Here is a 27,539-nt window from a genome sequence, read left to right on the forward strand (position 1 = left end):
ATAAAAAACTTATCCTTCTCTTGGAATCCTACTCCCCAGAGATAAGTTTAAGGAGGTTTATTTCCTAATTCATATACTCCTAGTATTTGAATTGTTATTAAGCAGTATTTTTCATTTAAAAATGGGTAAAATGATAGAGGAAAAATTTGAAAATACAGATGAGTAAAATGAGGGGGGAATCACTCAGAATTATTCAATATTTTTGATATATATACTTCTAAGATACATCTTCTGTGTTTTTAAGAATTATGGGATTAGACTATATATAGTCCTGTAACCTGATTTTTCATTTAACACTGTATCATAATTCTTTCAGTGGATGCTTATTATTCCAGTATCTGAGTATACAGTAATTCATTCAACAAAATACTCTGTTTTTTTGTTGTTTGTTTCATTCTTGGTTTGGATTTTTTAAAATAGGTTATTGGGGATTTTATTTTTTTAATTGATGTACAGTATATAAGTTGCAAGTGTACAATATAGTGATTCATGATTTTTTAAAGTTATACTCCATTTATAGTTATTGTAAAATATTGACTATATTCCCTGTGCTGTATAATATATCCTTGTAGCTTATTTTATACATAATAGTTTGTACCTCTTAATCCCATACTCTGTTGATTCCAACTGTTTGCATTTATAAAAGTACTGTTAGAGACATCTTTGGACATTTATTTGTTTTCTAAATATGTATTAAATTCAAATGCAAAGTTTAGTTTTGTACACATTTAACACTTTATTTTAATTATAAAATAACTGTAAATTAAGTTTACTTTCTTAATGGTGCAATTTTGTTTGACACAGGCAATTAAATGTAAGCTGGCCTATATTGAACCATGTAAAGGGACACTGCAGTGGTCAAAAAAAGCTAAAGAAAAATTTCAAGAAAAGACTCAAGATAAGTTTATGACATGTTCAGTCATTAGTAAGCTACTTCCATTTTTATTTGTTGCTATATGATCATAATTTTAAATAAGACTAACATTATGATATAACATTTGTCAGATCTTATAATAAATTCAATGTGTCATCAGTATGAGTAGTGAGAGAGAACATTTATTGAGAACTGGGGACAATGGAATAATATCCTCTGCAGGCTCTAGAGCCTAAAATCAGTACATGACGCAGAAATTTCCATTGAAGATCAAGTCGCCCTCAGCATGGCCCTTTGAAAGCCCTAAAGCCAGGAGTTAGCTTCTCTTGTTTCTCTTTGCTTTTGTCCTGGGTCTCTGTCCCTCATCTTGGAGTGATGGATGCTAAGGTATAATTTGCAGGAAAGTGAGGGGAGATGGGACATAACTGGTAAATAGTTTTTTTTGTTTTTGTTTCATTCTACTTGAGGGAATTTAAGTATAGGCTCTCGGCATATTTTGAAAAAAAAAGTTGCTCCTTTTTGGGAACAGTTCGGGTCTGAGATACACAGGCTGAGCGCTAGCCCACAGTTTGGTAACCCAGCAAGTTTAATGGCAAAATCTGATCTGAATTTACATGAAGATACAATGCTATATGTTGTATTGATCTCCTTTACAGTGAGATATATTCCACTTCAGGATAGTCATGTTAGCTTCTGAGCTGCTGCCTCAGATTCGCTGTGGGTATTACAAAATAAGCAATATATGTTCTATATAGCTTTTCTCAATTTGAAGAATTCTGAAACATGTCTGGCCCCAAGGGATTTGGATGGGGGATTTGAAAGCTGTCACTATCTGGGCTTTTGATCTTTTCCAAAGCTGTGACCAACGTGGGCTGTGTTGGTCTTAACAAGTACTAGCGCAGGATACACACAAGCATGTTTACTTAGGGTTGACTTAAGGGACTTCAAAAGGTACTTTTTACTGTATCCATTTTTTTCATTTTCATCATACTCCCATCTAGTAAACCAAAAATATCATGAGATTATTAGCCTGTTTTACGAGGGAACTGAAGCTTAAGGATCAATTGCTCAAGGCCACATAACCTAGAAATGATTGCATATTTGTGTTAATTTATTCACTTTAACACGAGACATTGTTCTGACATGGTGGTTCTGTTGAAGAGGAATATGATGATAGAAATTGTACCCTTAGTCTATAGAATTTTTATGTCTGGATTCTCTGATATAAACAGTAAATTAAGGGCCTCTTAGTCTTGAGTAATCTCCACTGATTTTGAGCTGACTTTAATGTGCTTTAATTCTGCTTCTCAGCTTTCCTTTTGGTATTTTATTCGGTTGGTTTTTAGCTCTCCCTTTAACGTCTCCTCCCGAGGTTAACCCATGAAGACTTGACTCCTGGGTTTCTCTCTTGAACTCCCCCTTTTTCATTCTCAATTACTTGTTATACCAATAATATCTAAACACAAGTTGTAGTGTATCTTAACCTAGATAATTTGATTTAAGGAATGCCAGAAGGCCCCACCGACCAAAGACATCTTTCCCTATTAACCTGCACAGTGATGAGATTAGTATACATTGTTACCCTTACAAAGCACGAGACATTTAAATTTTAATTAGGAGCAAAGCAGGGAAGATGGTGAAGGTACAGCACCATGGGAAGCTGGCCCTGTGGAATAAAGAACTTGTGCATGGGCAGTATGAAATCAAAGCACTAAAGGGAACACGAAATGGAAAGTGAGGAGATTTACTGAGGCTCAGAGTTGCTTAGCTTTTTGTTTCTAGATAATTTACCTGGTCTGTTAAAAAAGTAGTCAGGAATGATTTTTAAGCTCTGGAAAAAAAGCTTTCTAACATGTATTCTTATAACTCGGTAACATAGGATGTTACTGCTGGTAATGACTTATCTTTTTATTTGGAATCATCATCCTCTTAGCACCTGCCAGCTACTATTGTATAGAAGTACAGGCATAAACCGATCTCAGTGCATAGAACTGTGTGTTTCCTAAAGAAATTCCTCTGTCGTTTATTCAAATGCGTATTGAGCAGGTTCTGTATACTATGTACTATAAATAAGTAAATAGGCACACGAGGTGTAACTTTACACTCAGCTAACTCCCAGTTTAGATTAAGAAATAGACCTAATGTTTTGTCCTAAAAACAGAAGGATGGGGAAAAATTCCACTTAATGCTCTGGGTTGAGTTTTTGTTGTTTTAAACTTTGTGCTTTTTAGCTGTTGTTGTTTTTTGGTGCCATTCTTATAAAAGCTGTAAAACTTCGCAAATAAGCACTGGCCTGAATTAACTTTCATTCATTTCTTTTGTCCTCTGGTACTTGGCAGAATCCAGTAAAACAGTTTAAAAACACAACAGAATGCTGCTTCAATAAATATGTGTCACTGTTTTTTCTGAATCTAAAAGCTTTAAGCTGCTTTTGGTTCATTATGGAACAGTACACAATAACCTAAAATGAAAATTTTATTAACATTGGCAGTTCTTTTATGTGTGAAAAATGCTACTTTTACCCCTAGAGAGAGACTGACGTTATTGAGCAGGAAACCTCATGGATGCAAAATGAAGGAAATTAAGTTCTCAGATTTTTAAAAATTGCTTTTTAGTGTATTTTGGGACATATTTATTTCTTTCCCCAAACTAGTCTTAATGGTTTTACAGAAATCCTGGAAGACAATGTGCTCTTAGTTGAGCTTTTCAATTTTCTTGGTGCTCCTGGAATGACTCCTACCAGTATTAATGACCAGCTAGTCAAAGAGGGCCTAGCATCTTATGAAGTAGGGTAAGTGGACCTGTACACTTTTATTTTTAGTTCATATGTAACACTTCACAAGAAGGGAAACTGGCATATCATTCTCCATTGACTATCTGCTTAGGCTGTAGGCTTGGCAGCTTTTCCCTGATAATGGGTCAGTAAAAAGAGAAGGAAAAATAATTGGAGTCTTTAGTCTAGTGGGAAGAGAGTGGCTTTTTCCTTCATCTATAAGGGATTCTACAGCAACAAGAATGGCTCCTGGAGATGGAGGGTGCTTCTAAGAAAAGGAGACTGGCATCTTATTCTAGGTGGGATGTCTGCTTAGGTGGCCTCCTGAACCTTTTGTGAAGAGGATCAGGAAGAGAAACGGCAGGGTAGTGCGTGAGCATAGTAGTAGAGAAGCCCATGTTCTCATCTGGAGAAATGTGAATTTTTCCTGGGTTCAAGTAGATACTTTCCAAGAGACCCAGGCTTGAGCCGTTGTGCTAATACCCAGGCCAGGCAAGTGGTTGAGGCGACCCCAGAATCAGAAGAGCAGAGTGGTGCTAGGGAGGGTGGGAGGGTTTGAAGTCAAGACAGCAGTTCTTCCGCAACAGTGACTTGTGCGGTGGGGTCGGCCCCTGAGGGGTCTTCTGAAGAGCTCCCTCGCACAGCCATTAAGAAAGCCAATATTTGATAACACCCACACGTGTTGCCTGCCGGGGTAAGCCAGAGAAGCAGTGACATGACACCCAGCAGAGGCCTGCAGTGGCATGCTCAGCGTGTGGTCTGGCTCTCCCCCCACCTCCACCCTAACAAGGGAGGAACGGAACTAGTAGCAGAAGAGAGGGCCTGCCCTTTTTCCACTATAGGTCCTAAGCGAGGGAGGGAAAGAAAGGAGAGGAAACATTTAAATGTATTGGACTGAGTTTTCTTATTTTTTTTTAAAGTAGGGTTATTGAGATATATAACATATACAATAAGAAATTCACCCTTTTTAGGTACAGTTATGAGTTTTGATAAGTACATGTAGTCATGCAACCATTGTCACAGTCAAGATGCAGACTATTTCCGTCACCCCTCAGAGTTCCCTCTTGTGCCTTTATGTCGTCAGTCTCCTTCCGCCACACCCGGTCCTTGGCAGCTACTGATCTAATTTCTGTCTCCATAATGCTGACTATTCCACAACTTCATATAAATGGAGTCATATAATATTTTGCCGTTTTATGTCTGGCTTTTCCATTTAGCCCGGTGCTTTTGCGATTCAATCATGTTGTTGCCTTTATCAGTAGTTTTTATTGCTCTGCTCATTTCATTGTATGGATGCACCACAATATTATATGTTCACCAATTGATGGACATTTGGGCTATTCCCAGTTTGGGGAGATTTTATGAATAGAATTTGCATACAGGTGTTTGTGTAGACATATGTATGTTTTCTTTTCTCTTGAGTAAATACCTAGGAGTGAAATTGCTGCTTGTAAGGTAAGTTTATTTCTAACTTTATGAGAACCTGCCAGATGTTTGTGTATGAGAGTTCTATTCTCCATTCTTGCCAGCAGTTGAATTTATCATTTTGTGTTTATATTAGCTCTTCTGATAGGAGTATTGTGGTATTTCATAGTGGTTTTCATTTTAATTTCCTTAATGACATTAAGGATCTTTTTTTTTTTTTTTTTTTTTTTTTTGGCGGTACGCGGGCCTCTCACTGTTGGGGCCTCTCCCGTTGCGGAGCACAGGCTCCGGACGCGCAGGCTCAGCGGCCATGGCTCACGGACCTAGCCGCTCCGCGGCACGTGGGATCCTCCCGGACCTGGGCACGAACCCGTGTCCCCTGCATCGGCAGGCGGACTCTCAACCACTGAGCCACCAGGGAAGCCCAGACATTAAGGATCTTAACATGTGCTTATTTGCTGTCTGTATCTGTTCTTTGGTGAAGTATCTTTTCAGATGTTTTGCCCTTTTAAAACATTGTTGCTTATTGTTATTGAAATATGAAAGTTGTTTATACATTCTAGATACAAGCCTTTCATTAGGCATGTGCTTTGCAAATATTTTCTTCCAATCTGACTTCCTAAAGTGTCTTTCAAAGAGCAGAAGGGGGACTTCCCTGGTGGCACAGTGGTTAAGAATCCACCTGCCAATGCAGGGGAGACAGGTTCGAGCCCTGGTCCGGGAAGATCCCACAGCCAAGGAGCAACTAAGCCCACAAGCCACAACTACTGAAGTCTGCACGCCTAGAGCCCGTGCTCCACAACAAGAGAAGCCACCACAATGAGAAGCCCACACACTGCAACGAAGAGTAGCCCCGCTCGCCACAACTAGAGAAAGCCCACACGCAGCAATGGAGACCCAACGCAGCCAAAAATAAATAAATAAATAAATTTATTTTTTTTTTAAAAAGCAGAAGGTTCTGGTTTTGAAGTTCAGTTTGACAATTTTTTTTCTTTTATAATTCAGGCACTTGTGTTTAGGTAAGAAATCTTTGCCTAACCCCAGGTCATAAAGGTTTTCTCCTGTGTATTCTTCTAAAGTTTTATAGTTTCATGTTTCATAGGTCTGTCACCCTTTTTGTTTTGTTAGATAGGCTTTGTTTTCTGTAGCAGTGTTAGGTGCAGAACGTGGAGCGGAAGGCACAGAGTTCGCGTATACTTCCTGCCCCACGCAGGCACGGCCTCCCCACCATTATCACCCCCTAAGGTGTTGTGTTCGCTGGTATCAGTGAGACTGTATTGACGTGTCATAATCGTCAAAAGTCCATGGTTTATATTAGTGTATATTCTGTGGGTTTTAACATATATAATGACTTGAATCCACCATTATAGTATCATACAGAGTATTTTCACTGTCCTAAAATTCTGTGAGAGCCTATTCATCCTTCCCTCCCCTCTAGCTTCTGGCAATCACTGATCTTTTTACTGTCTCCGTAGTTTTGTCTTTTCCACATTGGAATCATGCAGTCTGTAGCCTTCTCAGATTGGCTTCTTTCACTTAGTAATATGCACTTAAGGTTCCTCTGTGTCTTTTTCTGGCTTGACAGCTCACTGCTTTTTAGCACTGAATAACATTCCATTGTCTAGTTGTACCACAGTTTATTTATCCATTCACCTACTGAAGGACATCTTGGTTGCTTCTGAGTTTTGGCAATTATGAATAAAGCTGCTGTAGAGATTGCGTGCAGGTTTTTGTGTGGACATAAGTTTTCAACTCCTTTGGGTAAATACCAAGTAGCACAATTGCTGGATCCTATGATAAGAGTATGTTTAGTTTTATAAGAAACCGCCAAACTGTCTTCCACAGTGGCTGTTCCAGTTTGCGTTCCCACCAGCAGTGAGTGAGGGTTCCTGTCGCTCCACATCCTCGCCAGCATTTGGTGCCGTCGGTGTTCCAGATTCTGGTGGCTCTGGTAGATGCATAGTGGTGTCTCGTATTTGTTTTAATTTGCATTTGCGTAATTCTTACCTCACACTGTACACAAAGGCTAGCTCAAATGGATTATACTCTTAAAATTAAGAGCTAGAAGTAAACTTCCAGAAGAAAAAAAGGAGGAAATCTTCAGTACAGTGGATTGAGCAAAGATATCTAAGATAAGACACCAAAAGCACAGTCTATAAAAGAAAAGAAATGATAAATTTGTCCTCATCGTATTTAAAACATGTACATTTCAAAAGACACTATTAAGTAAGTGAAAGACAAACAACAGACTGGGAGAAAATACTTGCAGAATGTATCCTCTAAAGGACTGGTATTTGGAATTCCTAGAACTCTTAAAACTCAATAAGAAGACAGTCCAACCAAAGAAAATGGATAAAATATATGAACAGACATTTACCAGAGAAGATATACAATTGGCTAATTGGTACATGAAGGATGCTCAATGTCACTAATCATCAGGGAAATGCAGATTAAAGCCATAATGAGGTACCATTTCTCCCCCACTAGAACAGCTGTTATACATACGACAGACAATTACAGATGCTGGTGAGGACGTGGAGTAACCCTCATTACTGGGGGACATAGAATGGTGTGCAGCTCTTTGGAAAAATGGCTTGTGGATGTCTCAAAATTTAAACAAAAAAGTACCATAAAACCTAGCAATTCCTCTCCTAGGTATCTACCCAGGAGAAATGAAAACATATGTCCATACACAAACTTGCAAGCAGTTGTTCATAGCACTATTCATATTCTAGCCAAAAATTGGAAACAATGTAAATATCCAGTGACTGGTGAATAGACAAAGCACAGTATATTCCTGCAGTGGGATAATGTTCAGCCATAAAAAGAAACTGACACATCTACTTCATGGATAAACCTCAGAAATTTTTTTTTTTATATTTCTTTCTTTATTTGGCTGTGCCGGGTCTTAGTTGCAGCACGTGGGATGTTCGTTGTGGCATGTGGCATCTAGTTCCCTGACTAGGGATCAAACCCAGCCGCCCGGAATTGGGAGCACAGAATCTTAACCACTGGACCACCAGGGAAGTCCCTAAACCTCAGAAATGTTAATCTAGGTAAAAGAAGCCAGAAACACGAGATTACTAATTGTATGATATGTCCAGAAAAGGCAAACTAATAGGTACAGAAAGTAGATGAGGGGTTGCCTGGGGCTAGAAGTGGGCACAAGGATTAAGGGTAGGTGGTCGTGGGGGGTCTTCTGGGGGTGTACGTGTGAAATGTTCTAAAACTGATCAGTGCTGATGGATATACCATTTGGTAAAGTTACTGTCGTACACTTGAAATCGGTGAACTTTTTGACATCTAAGGTACACCTCAATAAACCTTTTCTTTTTAAAAATAGCCCATTAGCTAATAGTCCTTCTTATTGTTCAGTTATATAAGCGAGAAATATTTACAGGCTGACTTGTTATGCTGTACTCAGTGGTGAGTAAGGTTGGTTTGTAGTAGGAAAGGAGACGGTCAGTCTGACCTTTCAGTGCGATAAGGGCTGTGCAAAGGGTAATAACAGTGCTGTGGGAATCCTGGAGGGCTCACCAGTGGAGCTCTCACTTAAGCTGAATTCTTCAATACAACCAGGAGTGAAGGCCTGCAGTCAGGAAAAATATGTGTGTTTATGTATTGTTGGTACAGTCACACGGCTAACGGACAGAAAAAAAGGTAGTAGTGGCTGGTATGGCAGGAGAAACGCAGAGACTAGATAGGTGAGGAACGTCAGTCGCTGAGAAGTAAATTACAGTACTTTTCAAACACTTGAATGTGTTTGCACTTTATCCCTTGAAGAAAGGGGAGCTATTGAAGGATTTTAAGCAGAGGACTGAGAGATTTGCATTTTAGAAAGCTGTGTCTGATGGCAGGTTTTCGAAAAACACCCGGAGATGGAAAATGGCTAGATCGTGAAACATAAAGGAGGTGAGCATCACAAGACCCTGCTGCTCATTGTAGGTGAGGAAGAGGAGGGGGTTGAGCTTGGCTCTGAGGATCACTGACCTGACCACCGGTGACTCACGGTGACACTGTTCCCTGAGAGCAGAGCACAGGTTTGTGGGGGCAGTGAGGGCAGCAGCCGCCCTGGGTATATTGTGTGAGGTCCTGTGGCTATTAAGATGCTCCAGGCAGCAAAAGCATTGTGCGGTGGTGGGGAGCTGTGGGTCACGCCCTCGGCCAGGGGACCGCAGGGGTCACATGGTGAGAGTGAGGAGCAGACATTGCAGCGGCTAAGGAAGGTGGGTGAGCAGAGAGGCAGGCGTGTTTGCTCGCCCTTGGTGCTCAAGCTTGTGCTCGGCAAGGGCAACTCCAGGCCTCCTGGGTCAGCCTCCAATTGGTACCGTTTGGGAGACCCCATTTGAAGAAAAAGAATGCAAAGTTATAACTATAGAATTAAAAAAACAAAAGTAATATTTATGTAGACTGGCACAAGAAATCAGCGAATTACAGATTTTCAAAAGTTGACAAATACCACAAATGTTAGAAAATTCAGGCTCATCTGTAAAACCTTATTATTTTTTTAGAGCCATAGCTCAGTTATTGGTAATGTCATGTAAATTTCTGAAATCAGAGTTAATTTTAGGAGAATCTATTATTTCTTTCATGTACTGTACATATATTATGTATATACATAATATTCAAGGCACTTCATTTTATTATAATGAATCTTTACTACAATTTGATTTGACATTTATTAATGTATTGATTTATGATTTAATTTGTTTATTAACAGGGTAACCCTGTTTCTCATCCAAACTGGGACATGTTTAAGAATGAAAGAGAAGCACTGTTATGCCAGAAAAACAGGTGTACAGTGGCTCAGTTACTCATTACACATAGTGGTGCATTAGCTTTGTATTGAACCTTATGTTTTCATGTGTGACACTAAGATCGTGGGAGCGTTTCTGGAACCCACTGCTGCGCCAAGATGGCTAGCAATAGCGTAACTCCACAGGACGTGTCGTGAGCCACAAAACTGTATCCCACTAAATCCAAACTAAATGTGTCTCCAACTTACCTTCCCCTTAGCCAACCCAGAATGCTTTGGCCAACACCCAAGATGAGAAAAAATAGGACAGAGGAAAAATGAGCGTGGAAAGAGCCCGTGATCTTAACTAACTAATTAAATAACTACAATATTTACTTTTGAAAATTTTATGAAAGCACATTGCTTTGCCCCTTCCAAGGTACCAGTTTTCATAAACCTCCCCTGCTGCTCTGGCAGCCCAGGCAGTCTCCTTGCCCTTCCACACCCGGGTTGCCGATTCCTGAGGACTGCAACCAGTCCCACTGTTTTCATAGTATCTACTGCCTGTCCCCAAAGTAGAACATGAGCTTCCTTGATCAGTGCGTGCCCTGAGCACCTGGGGCATGAGAAGAAAAGAAATGTGAAGTCCCACAGTCTAGTCTGTTGGGCTCAATTATATCGTATACGCACACCATCCTTCATAAAAGAAAACATGTTTCCCAAATATTCTGGCCTCTGTCTACCTTAAGGTTCATGCCATGTCCTACTGCTTTACTATGTCAAAGCTCCATGTTTTCTTTTGGTTTCTGGAATGCCTCACTAACTTCTACTAGTCCTTTTAAAATCTCAATTGAAATGTCATTTAATCAAGAGAAACCTTCTCCAACTCACAGACTGGGTTAGATTTTGTTGGCCTATGCCCTTGTTCTGTATAATTTATTTTTTGTGTAATTATGTGATCTCTCAGTATCACAATAGCATAAGCTCCAGGAGGACAGGAACCCTGCTTATTTCGTCCACTGCCATATCTCTGGGATCTAGCATTCTTGGCTAGCTGTATGTACCCAGGAAATATTAGTTGAATGAAAGAGATGAGTACCTGGGTCTGGAGCATGGAAGAGAGACCTGGTTAGGTGATTCAGATGGCGAGTTAACATACACATAATAAATGAGTCCATCACTTTCATCAGTCACCCCAGTCTCCCTAGGTGAAGATGCAAGTCTGAGCATTATCACTTACAGGAGAGAGAAGTTAAAAAAAAAAAAAAAAAAAAGGTCGGGAACCTGAAACTAAAGAAAAACCAGGAACCAAAGAAAGAGAACATTTCAAGAAGGAAAGAGTAGCTAGTTTAGGCTCAGAGTTGATGTTGAGTAAGGACTGAAAACTGTCCATTAAATTTAGAAGGAAAAATTGTTAGTCGTCTTGGTTAGCAAAATCTCAAGCTTATTGTGAAAGAACTTAAGTTTTTTCCTTTAAAGAAATTTTGACATTAATTATTTGTGATTAGAATCTGAACTAATCTGATTCATTCAACATTCTAAACACTTCAATAATTTTACTTACTAAGATATTTTAAAATAGCAGTTTTCCACTTATATTCTCAAACGGATTGATACTTTTTAGTCAAGGAGAAATATTCAAGTTACCAAAAAAAAAAACCACTGAATAATTCTATTCCTTTGTGAGTACAAAATATCAGTGGGAAATTGTGTAATTATGAGCACACGTGGTATTTTAAACTGTTTTTAAAATAGAAAGTTTGGCTTTTACATTTTTTTTTCTTTGTCCTTTGTTAATCATTAACTCTTTTTAAAAAAAAGACTAAAATTTCTGTTAGTATCAAAACTGCAAAGCGGTGAATCGTATCTAAAAATTATTCATCTCTAGATCTAAGCAAATACAAACAAATATTTTGCAAACTACTCTTTTTGCTAATGGGTTTTGTTAATTTTCAGATATACCCTCAAAGATAATTCCAAAAAGCATACTGAAGTATGGGATCCTTCTCCAGAAGAAATTATTTCAAATGAAGTAAACAACTTAAATCCTGTATTTGCAAAATCTCTACCTAATGAGGATCTGCAGTCACTTTATCATAAGGAACTGCCTGTGTACATCTGCAATGTAGTGTCGCCTGAGAAGATTTATGTTCAGTGGTTATTAACAGAAAACTTACTTCATAGGTATAACATTCAAAGAAAACATTGTGCATGTAGCTTTATTCTTTTTTCTGTATTTCGTTTTAAAGATCTGGAAGTCATAAATGCAGAATTTTAAAAGTACAAAATTATTTCAGCTAAATATTCACTTAAAAAACAGTTAAAAGTATACAAATAGTATTTTTTCTGGTTATTTTCACTGTGTTAGGGTTTATAAATTCCACAAATGCTTACTGAGTGCCTATTATTTGACAGCCAGTATTATAGGTGTTGGGGATACAGCGGTAAAAACATGGACAGGCTTGTGCTGTCATGGAGCTTAAATTCTAGTAGCGGGCGTGATGGTGAACAAAGTATTCAGTGCAGCAGATAATGATGACGACAAGAAAGATCAAGCGGTGGAGGAGGAAGACCTCAGAATCAGTGATGCTTGAAATGGACCCTGAAGGCGGGGAGGGAGGGAGCCATGAAGATGCCTGGGAGAAGCTCATGTCAGGCAGAGGGAAGAACTAGTTCCAGACCCTGCAGTGGAAATGTGCTTGGGTGTCCAAGGAAGAACAAGGTAGCCGGTTTGTTTGGAATAGAATGAGGGAGGGAGGACAGTAGAAGACAGGGAGTCAGGGAATTGTATGTTACAGGAAAAGGTTTCGAGAGTTGAAATTGTTTTTCTTCACATAGTTTAGGAGAAAAGATGGTCGCTGTTTATGAAAACACAGAATGGGAACCTGTTAAATGGAAGAATGATATGCACTGTGCTGTTAAGATCCCAGATGAAAATCAGTGGCAAAGGGGCCGGATCATCAGAATGGTTTCAGACATATTGGTGGAGGTAAATGCAGCGTTAAAAATATAATCGTGAAAGTGAATGCATTTTGTATTTTCATCCAATTTTTATTCTTTTCAGTTTGCAAAAAAAAATTTTTTAAGCACTGTCTTTCCATAGACTCAAAGTTATTGTTTTCATAGGTCTTGCTGTATGACGTGGGTGTTGAACTAGTAGTGAATATTAACTGTTTAAGAGAACTTCAAGAAAACTTAAAGACCATGAGAAGATTATCTTTGGAATGCTCTCTTGTTGATATAAGGTAGTTTTTAGCTGAGTAAATTTTCTCATTATTGAATATGACTTTAAATATGTTTCTTTTTGGATGGATTCTTATCAGTTTTGATTTTTCTGACATATTCTGAAATTTTCGTAAGATCTAGTAGATTTATCTAGTTAATTTTAAGGTTTTAAGAAGCAGGAAAGAGGAACTTCCTGGTGGTCCAATGGTTTAGACTCTGCGCCTCCACTGCAGGGGGCGTGGGTTCAATACCTGGTCAAGGAACTAAGATCCCACATGCCGCATGGTGCGGCCAAAAATTTAAAAAACAAAAACAAAAAACAGGAAAGATAAAAATATGAAGCACATAGGGCTTCCCTGGTGGTGCAGTGGTTGAGAGTCCGCCTGCCGATGCAGGGGACACGGGTTCATGCCCCAGTCCGGGAAGATCCCACATGCCGTGGAGCAGCTAGGCCTGTGAGCCACGGCCGCTGAGTCTGTGCGTCGGAGCCTGTGCTCCGCGACGGGAGAGGCCACAACAGTGAGAGGCCCGTGTACCGCCAAAAAATATATATATATATATATATGAAGCACATAAACTTTGGTGTTATCTAGAAAGAGTTCAAACTGTTAAAAAAAACAAAAAAAACCCTTGAGGCACACAGGCAGGTAGAAGTAAAAGGTATTTCATAAGCTTAGAATTGCATGGAAAGCTAAAAATGTGTAAATTACCAGAAAGAGTGAATTAGGATTCTGGGAAATGGCAAGGCATAGTTGTAGAGTCTGCTAGAATCCTACCATAAACACATAAACATGGACGCAGATCTGCAGACTGCATGGTCAACATCTACAACGAAAGTAGGTAACACAAGCAGGTGGGGTGCTCCACAAACCAGACCCTGTGGTGTCACACTTGTGGGGGAGGATGGAGAGGGAAAGCTGCCTGGAGTCCTCACAGGTCTGAAAATAGGAATTGGCAACAGCATTTCACTGGAGCACGCGGGCCAACTTGAGAACAGCAACCAAAACTGAGATGCAGGGTGCTCTTTGTAGTTGAATGTGAGAGCTCTGTGACAGGCCGGTGTTTCATGGTACTGAAGCCTTCTTAGCCATACAAGCTCTCTTCCAGGACCCCCAGACAGGAGAATCTGCTGGGAAGAGAGCCTGATTTGAACAAGGCAGACAGTGGGGCAAAGGAAAGAAAAGATGCAGATAAAAGTAGAGAGCAAGATATGAAGCCATGTTGTCTGTCACTTTGGGAGAATGACACAAGTCAGAGTTTCCAGAGCCATGAAGCTCGGAAAGCAGTTGTGATCCCCCCCTTCTCCTGAAGTACAGGAAATTTTACTTCACTTAAAACATTAGTGAAAGAAAGGATTACAGTCGAACTCCTTACAAATTATTATGAGAAAAGAGAATTAGGAGCCAAATAATATCCCTAGAGGCAATGGAATCCATGAAAAAGACAGACTTACAAAACAGTAATATTTCAAAGTAAACTAAAAAATTTAGAAAATGATAGACACTATGAAGAACAACATAAAATAGAATTAGAAAAACTCAAATAAGATTGATTACAGAAAAAGGAAGATTTGAAAAGAGATGATAGCACTCAGGAAGGAAAAGAAAATCGTATCAGAATGTAGACTAAACTAGAAAAAACACAAAGCAAATAAGTAATAGAAAATGTCTTAAAGAGAAATACAAGGGACTTCCCTGGTGGCACAGTGGTTAAGAATCCAGCTGCCAATGCAGGGGGCACGGGTTCTGTCCCTGGTCCGGGAAGATCCCACATGGTGCAGAGCAACTAAGCCTGCGCGCCACAACTACTGAGCCTGCATTCTAGAGCCCGCAAGCCACGACTACTGAGTCCGCGTGCCACGACTACTGAAGCCTGCGTGCCTAGAGCCCATGCTCCGCAACGAGAGAAGCCACTGCAGTGAGAAGCCTGCACACCGCAACAGAGCAGCCCCCGCTCACTGCAACTAGAGAAAGCCTGCGTGCAGCAAGGAAGAGCCAACGCAGCCAAAAATAAATAAGTAAATAAATTAATTTAAATAAATAAATGTTTAAAACAAAAATACAAGATCAAAAGGAGGGCAGATCTTTTTAATTAAAAAATTAAAAATCCAAAGGACTTAAAAGAAAACAAAAGAGATCTAAAGTAGACAGAGACCTAATATACATGTAATAGGAATGTCAAAGAACAAGACTAAAAAAAATAGATCAAAACAAATACTAAAAACCCAATTCAAAAAAAGTGTCCCTAAAATAAAAGACTACTTTAAAAAATACATTGAAAAGGCACACTGCCTATCTTGGAAAATCGGTTCAGGAATGCCAACACTGAGAGATTATCTAGTAAAATCATTGATTCGCGAGAGATATAAAATAACATTGTCATCACCAATGCTTTATGCCAGAAGGTAAGACAGTAACATTCTAAAAATACTCAAAAGAAAATGGCAAGCTGTGGGTTTTATATCCAGCCAACTGACTTTCAGGTATTGATATATAGACCACAGAATACTGATTTCATCACTCAGGGAATATTGTTTCCAGGAACGGTCCCTGTAAGAGAACAAGTTTTAGGTCACCAACAAGAGAGATTTTGATATTAAGGACTGTGGTGAGCATTACATTTATTTTACCAAAAGAACCAAGATTAAATGATCGTTATTAGGGAAACGGTATAGAATGTAAAGTAGATCAGCCACAATTTCAAAGAATGGAGGGAGAAAGGAGAGTATATGTGAGAAGTTGAATCAACTTCCTGTTGTCACATTGGTATTAACTAGGAGTAAGTACTTCAAATAAGTTGGAGAAAAGAGAAGAGGTTACTAACAATATCGATTTAACATTAGAACAATATTAATATTTTATGCAGACAAATCAGTAAAAATAGTAAGTAAAATGAAATTAACTGTATGTAGTGGTGGTATAGCCTCTCAGAGAGGAACTTTTTCAAGTGACTTTATAAAACACAATAAGTTGACTGTACACGCTTACCAAAACGTATCCTAAGGACAAGAAATAACTGCCCCCCCCAAGTCAGCTATTTTTATTAATCCCAAAGTTGGTTGTAGTGTTATTGAAACTGTTGTGTGTTTATTGTGGGATAATTCAAAATAGTAATTATGTACATATCATTAAGAACAGGTGTGGTTGTTAGAGGGTAGAAACAGAAGATTAAGGTTGATTTACCTTGTACTCCTGATTTTGAATTCAAAGTATCAGTAGAAACTGATAAGGTATTTTAATTATAAAAAATATATGTTATTTAGCCTTGTAACATGAAGGACCCAGTAGCAATGAGCCATGCTGGTGCAGAAATTGTGGTCTCCAAATACCATTTCCCACTAAAAGAATTTAGTGCTCTTTGGGAAAATGTCTGATTCCAGGTCTTGGGCAGGAAATACACAGTGTGAGCCTAGAATATCTTGACCTAGCCAAAAGCAAGAAAGCTATAAATAAATAGATAGATGGATGGATAGATAGATTATGACAAAAGGACTTAGTAGCCAACCTGAATAAACTTCCACTGACCAAAGATGGGACAGTTTGAACAGCAGTAGGATGATTATTATGTTGTATCAAAGCATTTGATATGTTTAAGTCTCTAAATTCATAAAGTGATTAAAAAAAACATTGTTGATCACTTTTAGAGGATTCTAGGGAACCAGTTCATTATTCTGAAAATTGGTAAATAAGGGAAATGAGCACTTGTTTTTCCTGTACAATCTATATCTCGAGATAATCAATTAGGTGATAAGGGAAAGTTGTTCTTTACAAGCATTCCTTCTAACAAAGGAGGAGTGATATCATTGGGATACCACCATTTTACAACCCTTATATACTAAGGGATCTAGACATAATTGTTGGTGACTGCTAACATAACAAAAAGAGAATCAGACATTATGTACCTCCTGAGGGAAGTACACAGCACCATCTCTGAATAGTATTTCTGAAAAAAGAAATATGCGAACCTGAATCTGATCAAGACTCTAGACCTAACTATGAATTTAAAGGAAATACAAGAGACAGATGAACATGTTGAACACCATGAGAATGCAGTCAGCTAAATTCAGACCATTGAAACTGCAAACCAACTCTGTTTATTCAACAGAAAATTACAAGGGAAAGAGATGGAAGGGGCACTAAAGATACATATTGCCCATTCATGAAGTATGGATTTCGTTTACCTTACCAATTCAGACTGTTTTGAAACATCGGGAAAAAAATGAACACCATCTGAATAGTTGATCTTAAGAAATTATTAATTTTTAATGTGACAACAGTACTGTGGTTGTGTTTGTTTAAAAAGATTTAGTTTTGGAAATGCAAACTAAAATCTTTTCAAATGAAATAATGTTAAATCTGGGACTTAAAAATAATCAGGGGCTTCCCTGGTGGCACAGTGGTTAAGAATCCGCCTGCCAATGCAAGGGACATGGGTTCGATTCCTGGTCCTGGAAGATCCCACATGCTGCGGAGCAACTAAGCCCGTGTACCACAACTACTGAGCCTGTGCTCTAGAGCCCGTGAGCCACAAAAAACTACTGAGCCCACATGCAACAACTACCCGTGCTCTGCAACAAGAGAAGCCATCGCAATGAGAAGCCTGTGCACCACAACAAAGAGTAGCCCCCACTCGCTGCAACTAGAGAAAGCCCGTGTGCAGCAACGAAGACCCAACTCATACATGCATACATACATACATACATATATAAATAAATATTACAAAAGTAAATAATCAGGGATGGGAGTGAATACATGGGAATATGATGAAATAGAATTTGGTCATGTATTGACAATTGTCAAAGCTGAATGATAGATGAGATTTATTATATTCTCTCTGCTTTTGAATGTGTTTGAAAACTATAATTGAAAAACAAATTGAAAATTTTTAAAGGTGAATTCACCAGATATTTTTTATTATATAAGTTTCAGGTGTACAGTATTATAATTTGACATTTATATTCACTGCAAAGTGATCACACCACAAGCCTAGTTACCATCCATCACCGTTATAATTGACACCCTGCACCCTTTGCACCCATCTCCTAACTCCCTTCCCCTCTGGTAACCCCTAATATGATTTCTGTATGTATGAGTTTGTTTTTCTTTTGTTTGTTGGTTCTTTCAGATTCGACATATGAACGAAATCATATGGTATTTGTCTTTGTCAGTCTGACTTATTTCATTTAGCATAATATCTTCAGGGTTCATCCATGTTGTCAGAAATGTCAAGATTGCATTTTTTTTTTTATGGCTGATTAGTATTCAATTGTGCGTATATCACATCTCCTTTATCCATTATTCCATTTTATGGACCCTTAGGTTGCTTCCATATCTTGGCTGTTGTAAATAGTGCTGCAGTCCACATAGGGGTGCAGATACCTTTTTCAATTAGTGTTTTCAGGTTCTTCTGGTGATGACCCAAAAGTGGAATAGCTGGGTTATATAGTAGTTATTTTTTTGAGGAACCTCCATACTGTTTTCCAATAGTGCTGTACCAATTTACATTCCCACCAACAGTGCAGGAAGGTTCCCTTTTCTCCACATCTTTGCCTACCCTTTTTATTGGTTGTCTTTTCGATAATAGGCATTCTAACAGGTGTGAGGTGATACCTTCTTGTGGTTTTGATTTGCATTTTCTTAATAATTACTGATGTTGAACGTCTTTTCATATATTTGTTGGCCATCTGTATGTCTTCTTTGGAAAAATGTCTATTCAAATCCTCTGCCCATTTTTTAATCAGGCTGTTTGGGGGTTTTTGTTGTTGAGTTGTATAAGTTCTTTATAATTTTGGATATTAACACCTTATTGGATACTTGATTTGCAGAATATCTTCTCTCATTCAGTAGGTTGCCTTTTCATTTTGATGGTGGTTTCCTTTGCTGTGCAGAAGCTTTTTAGTTTGATGCAGTCCCATTTGTTGATTTAGTTTCCCTTGCCTTTGGAGTCAGATCCACAGAAATATTGCTAAGCCTGAGGTTAGTGAGGATACTGCCTATGGTTTCTTCTAGGAATATTATGGTTCATTTCTTACATTCAAGTCTTTAATTCTTTTGGGGTTAATTTTTGTGCTTAAGATAGTGGTCTAGTGGTCTTTTTCATGTGGCTGTTCAGTTTTCCCAGCACCATTTATTGAAGAGACTATCCTTTCTCCATTGTATGTTCTTTGCTCCCTTGTTATAAAATAATTTTCCATATATGTGTGGGTTTATTATTGAACTCTCTATTATGTTCATTGATTTATGTGTCTGCTCATGTGCCAGTACCATACTGTTTTGATTACTGTAGCTTTGTAGTATAGTTTGAAATCAGAGAGCATGATACCTCCAGCTTTGTTCTTCTTTCTCTAGATTGTTTTGGACATTTGGGATCTTTTGTGGTTCCATACAAATTTTAGAATTACTTGTTCTAGGACTTCCAATACTATGTTGAATGGAAGTGATGAGAGTGGGCATCCTTGTCTTGTTCCTAATCTTAGAGGAAAAGCTTTCAACTTCTCACCATTGAGTATGATGTTAGTTATGGGTTTGTCATATATGGCCTTTATTATGTTGAAATACACTCTCTCTATACCCACTTTGTTGAGAGTTTTTATCATAAATGGGTGTTAAATTTTGTCAAATGCTTTTTTGCATCTATTGAGATGGATTATATGGTTTTATCCTTCATTCTGTTAATGTATATACCACGTCGATTAATTTGTGGGTGCTGGGCCATCCTTACACTGCTGGAATAAATCCACTTGATCGTGATGTATGACCCTTTTAATGTATTGTTTGATAATATTTTGTTGATCTTTGCATTTGTGTTCATCAGAAATATTGACCTGCAATTTTCTTTTCTTGTGGTGTCCTTGTATGGTTTTGGTGTCAGGGAAATACTGGCTTCATAAAATGTTTTTGGAAGGTTTCTCTCCTCTTCGGTTTTTTGGAAGAGTTTGAGAATTCTTCAAAACATTTTTCTTTGAATGTTTGGTAGAATTCACCAGTGAAGTTGTCTACTCCTGGGCTTTTGTTAGTTGGGAGATTTTTTTTTTTTTATTACTGTTTCAATTCCCTTGCTAGTAATGAGTCTATTCACATTTTCTGTTTCTTCATGATTCAGTTGCTAAGATTGTGTGGTTCCAGAAATTTATCCATTTCTCCTAGGTTGTCCATTTTGTTGGCATATAATTGTTAATAGTCTCTTATGATCCTTTGTATTTCTGTGGTATCAGTTGTTAACATCCCCTCTTTCATTTCTGATTTTATTTATTTGAGTCTTCTCTCTTTTTTTTTTTCCTTGGTGAGTCTAGCTAAAGTTTTGTTGATTTTGCTTATCTTTTCAAAGAGGCAGTTCTTAGTTTTGTTGGCCATTTCTTTCTTTTTTTTTTTTTTTTTCTTTTTGTGGCACGCGGGCCTCTCACTGTTGTGGCCTCTCCCGTTGCGGAGCACAGGCTCCGGACGCACAGGCTCAGTGGCCATGGCTCATGGGCCCAGCTGCTCCACGGCATGTGGGATCTTCCCGGACCAGGGCACGAACCCGTGTCCCCTGCATCGGCAGGTGGATTCTCAACCACTGCGCCACCAGGGAAGCCCTTGTTGGCCATTTCTATTGGGTGTTTTGTGGGGGGGGGGGGTGTCTCTATTTCATTTATTTCTGCTCTGGTCTTTATTATTTCCTCCCTGCTACTAATTTTGGGTTTTGTTTATTCTTCTTTTTCTAGTTCCTTTAGGTATAAAGTTGGTTTATTTGAGATTTTTCTTGTTTCTTGAGGTAGGCCTAATTGCTATGAACTTCCCTCTTGGAGCTGCTTTTGCTGTGTTTTGTAGATTATTGGTATGTTGTGTTTCTATTTTCATTTGTCACTAGGTATTTGATTTCTCCAGTGACCTATTGGGTGTGCAGTAGCATGTTGTTTAATCTCCACATTTTTGTGATTTTTCCCGTTTTTTTCCCTTGTGATTGATTTATAGTTTCATACCATTGTGGTTGGAGAAGATGCTTGATATGATTTCATTTTCTTGAATTTATTGAGACTTGTTTTGTAAACTAACATGTCATCTACCCTGGAGAATGTTACATGTGCACTTGAGAAGAATGTGTATTCTGCTGCTTTCGGATGGAATGTTGTACATATATCTGTTAAGTCCTTGTGGTCTAACGTGTTATTTAAACCTGCTGTTTCCTTACTGGTTTTGGTCTGGATGATCTATCCATTGATGCAAGTGGGGTGTTAATGTCCCTTACCTTTATAGTATTGCTTTCAGTTTCTCCCTTTAAGTCCGTCCATGTTTGCTTTATATATTTTGGTGCTCCTCTGTTGGGTGCATATACATTTATAAATGTTACATCTTCTTGCTGGATTGACTCCTTTATCATTATGTAATGCTCTTTGTCTTTCATTACGATCTTTGTTTTAAAGTCTCTTTTGTCTGATATGAGTATAGCTACTCCAGCTTTCTTTTTATTTCCATTTGCATGGAATATCTTTTTTTATAACTTCACTCTCAGTCTGTGTGTGTGCTTTCTTCTGATTAATTTTACTACTTTTATCTTTTAACCTTCATGCTATCTTTATAAGTGATTGATCCACTACTTTTGTTATACCATCTTCAGTGAGATTTTTACTTTTGTATGTTTTCTTATTATTAATTAGTGCCATTTCTTTTCAGCTTAAAGAAATCCCTTTAACATTTCTTGTAGGGCTGGTTTAGTGATGACCAACTCCTTTAACTTTTGCTTATCTGGGAAACTTAATCTCTCCTTCAATTCTGAATGAAAACATTGCTGGGTAGAGAATTCTTAGTTGGAAGTTTTTTTCTTTCAGCACTTTGAATAGTCATGCCACTCCCTTCTGGCCTTTAAAGTTGCTGCTGAAAAATCTGCTCTTTGCCTCATGGGGATTCCCGTGTACATAACAAGTTGTTTTTCTCTTGCTGCTTTTAGGATTTTCTCTTTATCCTTAACTTTTACCATTTTAATTATAGTGTGTCTTGATGTGATCCTTTGGGTTCATCTTATTAGAACTCTCTTGGGCTTCCTGGACCTGGGTGTCTGTTTCCTTCCTCAGATTAGGGAAGTTTTAGCCACTATTTCTTCAAATAATTTTTCTGGTCCCTTCTTTCTCTCTTTGTTGTCTTCATCTTCTAGGACTCCTATAATGCAAATGTTTATTCCACTTGTTGGCTCCAAAATTTCTTAAGTTATCTTCACTTTTTTTTTTTCATTTTGCTGCTCTGTCTGGGTGAGTTACACTGCTTTGTCTTCTGCTTACTGATTCGCTCTTTGTCCTCATTCTGTCTGCTGTTGAACCCCTCTAGTGCATTTTTCATTCAGTTACAACTTCTGTTTGGTTCTTTCTTATATTTTCTGTCTCTTTGTTGAAGTTTTCATGGTGTTCATCCATTCTTCTCCTGCGTTTGGTGAGCATCTTTTTTTTTTTTTTTTTTTTTTTGCACTACACGGGCCTCTCACTGTTGTGGCCTCTCCCGTGGCGGAGCACAGGCTCCGGACGCGCAGGCTCAGCGGCCACGGCTCACGGGCCCAGCCGCTCCGCGGCACGCGGGATCCTCCCGGACCGGGGCGCGAACCCGTGTCCCCTGCATCGGCAGGCGGACTTGGAACCACTGCGCCACCAGGGAAGCCCTGGTGAGCATCTTTATGATGATTACTTTTCAGTCTTTACCAGGTCCATTGCTTATCTCTGTTTTGTTTAGTTCTTTTTCTGAGGTTTTAATCTGTTTTTTTGGTTGGAACATATTCCCCTGTCTCCTCTTTTTGCCTCATTCTCTGTTTGTTCGTATGTATTAGATAAATCAGCTATCTCCCAGTCTTGAAAGAGTGGTCTTATTTAGGAGATGCTCAGTGGGACTCAGGGGTACAGTCCTGCCTGGCCACCACAGCCTGGCACTCAAGGGGTGTCCCCTCTGTGGGCCCTGTGGGCCCTCCTGTCGTGGCAGGGCAGCAGCTGCTGTGAGGTGCTGGTGAGCAGGGCTGTTGCTCGCATGGCTGTGAGGCCCAGCTGAGGCTCGGGTGGGCAGGGCTCTCAGCAGGGCAGGACCCATTAGTGCTAACAGGTTAGAGGGAAAATTTCAGTGCTAGTGATAGCAAGGTAGCCTGAGATCACAAAAATGGCCCCTGCTAGTGTCTTGGTCCCTAGGGGACATCCCAGCTGGTTTCTCCCTCTCCAGCAGACGCTTTAAGATGTAGTAAGTGGGTCCTCTGTGTGTGGCTCATGCCCTTTTCAATCTGGTGTTTTTGCACTTGTTTTTAGGTTGAGTGAGTTGGGGCACAGGCCCTTTAAGGGCAGGTTTTTCTGTTTAATACCAAGCAGGGCCCTGTGGGGCTCCCGGGCACAAAGACTTTCAGTGTCCCCCATTTCTTTGATTACAGGAAATAGCTTTCATTCAGCCTCCATGATCTGAGTTCCAATGGGCAGATTCAAGCAGTTGTTAATTAGGGAAGGGAGGGGATGCGAGACCAGGGAAAAACAGTCAAGAGATACAGTAGTGCAGCCTTGGGGCAAGGTCTTGTTTCCCCATCAGTGGATAAACAACAATATCTTTGAGCTGTTTTGGAGATACTGAAACCCCCTCCAGGTGGGAGAAGTTAACGATTAATGATGGTATGCTGCCCACAAGCCTGTGGACCCCAGACCAGTTGGAACCTGTGAAGGTTGATGATGCTGACGCTGACTTACGTCACCACCAGCCCATCAGAAGAATGTCCGTGAGCTGATCATGCCCTCTTTGAACGATTTTTTTTGGCTGCGTCGGGTCTTCGTTGCTGCATGTTGGCTTTTCTCTAGTTGCGGCGGGCAGGGGCTACTCTTCATTGCGGTGCACAGACTTCTCATCGTGGCTTCTCTTGTTGCAGAGCACGGGCTCTAGGCGCGTGGGCTTCGGTAGTTGTGGCTCGCGGGCTCTAGAGCGCAGGCTCAGTAGCTGTGGCGCACGGGCTTAGTTGCTCCACTGCATGTGGGATCTTCCCGGACCAGGGCTCGAACCTGTGTCCCCTGCATTGGCAGGTGGATTCTTAACCACTGCACCATCAGGAGAGCCCTGAACCATTACTATAAAACTTCTCACTATCCTCTCCAAGTTGGAACACACAGTTTTTCGAGGCAGTAGCCCTCTGTTTCCCCCTTTGCTTGGCAAAGTAATAAAGCTGTCCTTTTCTACTTCACCCGAAACTCTGTCTCCAGGATTCAGTTTGGCACCAGTGTACAGAGAAGCTGGGCTTTCAGCATCATGTTCTCTGCAGTTCTGTAGTTTTCCTGGTCATATTCCCTATTGGTTTTCAAAGCCAGGTGTTCTGGGGACTCTGTGCTGTACAGGATCTAGAGGTCATGATGCCAAGTGAAGGGTATCTCCTGTAATCAAAAAACTGGGGGACACAAAGTGTTTGTGCCCAGGAACCCTACAGGGCCCTGCTCAGTGTCAGTTGGCATGCCTCATGTGGAGCTCAGATCCTCCCTCCTTTGTGGTCCCCCCGATTCTGGATCGCTGCAGCTGGGGCGTGGGTCTTTCCTTGGCGAGAATGTGTCTCTGTCTCTCCGCCCTATCTTGATGCTGTCCTTTTACCCTTTGTTGTGGAGGCTCTGTGCATTGATAGAACAGAATTCTGTCAGTCCCTTAATTGTACCCAATATGGTAGAGCAGCAGTCCCCAACCTTTTTGGCACCAGGGACCGGTTTCATGGAAGACAGTTTTTCCATGGATGGGGTGGGGGGGGTGTACGTTTCAGGTGGTAACATGAGCAATGGGCGGCGGCAGATGACACTTTGCTGGCTTGCCCACCACTCACCTCCTGCCGCGCGGCCCGGTTCCTGACAGACCGCGGACCAGTCCGCACCCTGGGGGCTGGGGACCCCTCTTGTAGAGGATGCATTCCTTTTGACACTTTGAATTATGTCTTATGGACTGTAATGGAATACCACCGTTTCAAGAGTCTAATAATAGCTAACCTTAAGCATGTCTAGACCCTGTATTAATTGCCTTAACAGGCATTATTTTACTTAATCATCACAGCAGACCTTTGAGCTATAGATAAAAAGTATTATTTAAAGAAAAGGAAATTGAGTCTTCAAGAGGTTAAATATTTAATAATCCACAGTAATACATCAAACTGTTGAGCTAGGATTATAAAAGTTCTGATTCTGGAACCGGAGTTCTAACCACTATGCTTTACTACCCTTCTGAGAAATCTTTTTTGTATATTTCTTTTTATTGTGGTAAAATATACATTAACATAAAATTTATCATTTTTAAGTGTACAGTTCCATGGCTTTAAGTAATGGAACCTTTACCACTGTCCATCTCCAGAATTTTTTTATCTTTCTCAACTGAAACACAGTTTTATGGATACATGCCATAGATTTTTTGAAATGTTGTAAATACGTTCAGATGTTCAAAAGTTAATATTTTAAAATGTGTATTCTTAATAAATCATAGGAAAACCTTGATGATGTATGTATGCTGATACTATCTGTATACCATCATAAATAAAAAACGGTAACTAATTCAAGACGTCACTGATAATATAAGCTTCTTAGCTCATAGGAACACTGTTTGGGCTTCTTAATAAATAGTTTTACTAAATCCTATTTGGTCAAACTACATACACAGGTGATTTCTTTAGTTCATTCACATAAACCATTTAATGTGAAAAGATTGGCCACATTGGTTATTTACTCAGAGGATGGGGCAGCTCTAATGAAAGTCCACACCTAGAAGCCATTTCTAGAGAGCCTTCAGAGCCTGCAGTATTTACTTGTAATCTCTTTAGTGGTACTAGTTCTTTATTCTTTGGGGGAGGATTTGATGGTTAGAAACATCTCAAGTCACTCAGTTTCAACTTCACAAACTAAAATAGATGATGAGGTTGATACTCTGCTCTTCATTGATCTGTCAAATATTTATTGAACACTTTTTACCATGAATATTAAAAATAAATTTTCTAAAAAAATTGAGACTAATATTCATGGGTAGTAATTGATATTAGCTTTAAATTCCAGAAAAAAATCTTCCAAAAATATTTGGGCAGAGAAATCATCATTACAAAGGGACTGTTCTATTTGTATTTCCATTAAATATTTTTGGCATGCCTTCTGTGAGCTGGGCACTATCCTAGGCAGTGGAGATGTGATGGACATAACACATACAACACATACTATACAGATGACCCTTAACTCAGGTTTGAACTGCACGGGTCCTCTTATACGTAAATGGTAAATACGTACTATGGCACTACATGTCCGTGGTTGGTTGTATCTGGATGCAGAACTATAGATGATGCAGGGCCAATTGTGAAGTTACACACAGGTTTCTGACTGCACGGGGGGTCAGCACCCCTGACCCCCACATTGTTCAAGCATCAAATGTGTGTACACATAACACACAATACATTATCCCTGCTCTCTGAGTTTATAGTGTAGTTAGCATATATGAAATGTATATAATAGCTTTAAAAAACTTAAAACACATCTACTTTTTTAAGAGTTCTCAGTGTAGCTTCAGAACAGATGTACATAAATAACTTAGCATGTAATTTGGGCTGTAGCTAGAATAGAGGGATGAATAAAAGGCTGTGAAAATGGGGAAGAAAATTGTGAGAATAATACAAAGCCACGTTTAAATTGACTTCTCACTACATATGTAGTTGGTTGAAATATATTTGTATATGATGGTTCTTTTATGTTTCTATATCCTATGCTATTTGTTATAAAACAAGTTGTCACTTTTTGTTTTAGACCAGCTGGTGGTAGTGACAAGTGGACAGCGACAGCCTGTGACTGTCTCTCAGCGCACCTCGCTGGCACCGTAGCAACCATCATCATACAGGTGTGTGAACAGGTGCAGTAGATGTGTACTGGTTATTTCATTGACATTTTCTACAAGACCGTTTATTTTGTTGAGAAAATAATAGTAAGCTTTTCGGATTTTTTTTTTGGCTGCGTGGCACGTGGGATCTTAGTTCCCCGACCAGGGATCGAACCTGTGCCCCCTGCAGTGGAAGCGTGGAGCCCTAACCACTGGACCGTCAGGGAATTCCCTATTTGGATATTTTTTTGCAACCTTTTTTTGGTCTTCAAGTTATCACGCCTGTTTGGGAATTCGCTGGCAGTCCAGTGGTTAGGACTCCGTGCTTTCACTGCCAGGGGCGCAGGTTCTGTCCTTGGTCGGGACACTAAGATCCTGCAAGCCGCACGACTTGGCCAATAAAAAACACTGTAACGCCTGTTTCATAATAGATATGTACTGTAAATGATTATATGAGTGAATCAAAACATTTCTAAACTAATATTCTTGAGTTGATAATTTGCATATTAAAAACCAGAAGGTAATGTATGCTAGGGTGCAGTTCTGAAGCCTTTGATATTCTTTACAAATTGGTAGTTAGGCTTCTAGTGAAATCATACTAACTGTACATCATAAAAGGTGTTTGTATGAGTGCCGATTTGAGAAGAGGATACATATATAGGACATGTCCTTTCAGAACACTAAGAAATATTCCTGGTCTCCTTAACT

At 39.5% G+C, this 27,539-nt stretch overlaps 1 protein-coding gene across 1 annotated transcript in view; it reads left to right on the top strand.

Annotated features, from left to right (window-relative positions):
• RNF17 (ring finger protein 17) overlaps positions 1-27,539 on the top strand; it is a 114,836-nt gene that overhangs the window by 55,800 nt on the left and 31,497 nt on the right. Inside the window, exons 19-24 of the mRNA XM_055089659.1 lie at positions 805-925; positions 3,545-3,665; positions 11,764-11,991; positions 12,646-12,796; positions 12,934-13,052; positions 26,762-26,852. Coding sequence (XP_054945634.1) covers positions 805-925; positions 3,545-3,665; positions 11,764-11,991; positions 12,646-12,796; positions 12,934-13,052; positions 26,762-26,852 — 831 coding nt within the window. The remainder of the gene's footprint in view (positions 1-804; positions 926-3,544; positions 3,666-11,763; positions 11,992-12,645; positions 12,797-12,933; positions 13,053-26,761; positions 26,853-27,539) is intronic.

The sequence above is a fragment of the Physeter macrocephalus genome, chromosome 13, assembly GCF_002837175.3.
Source record: "Physeter macrocephalus isolate SW-GA chromosome 13, ASM283717v5, whole genome shotgun sequence".
Taxonomy (NCBI): Eukaryota; Metazoa; Chordata; class Mammalia; order Artiodactyla; family Physeteridae; genus Physeter; species Physeter macrocephalus.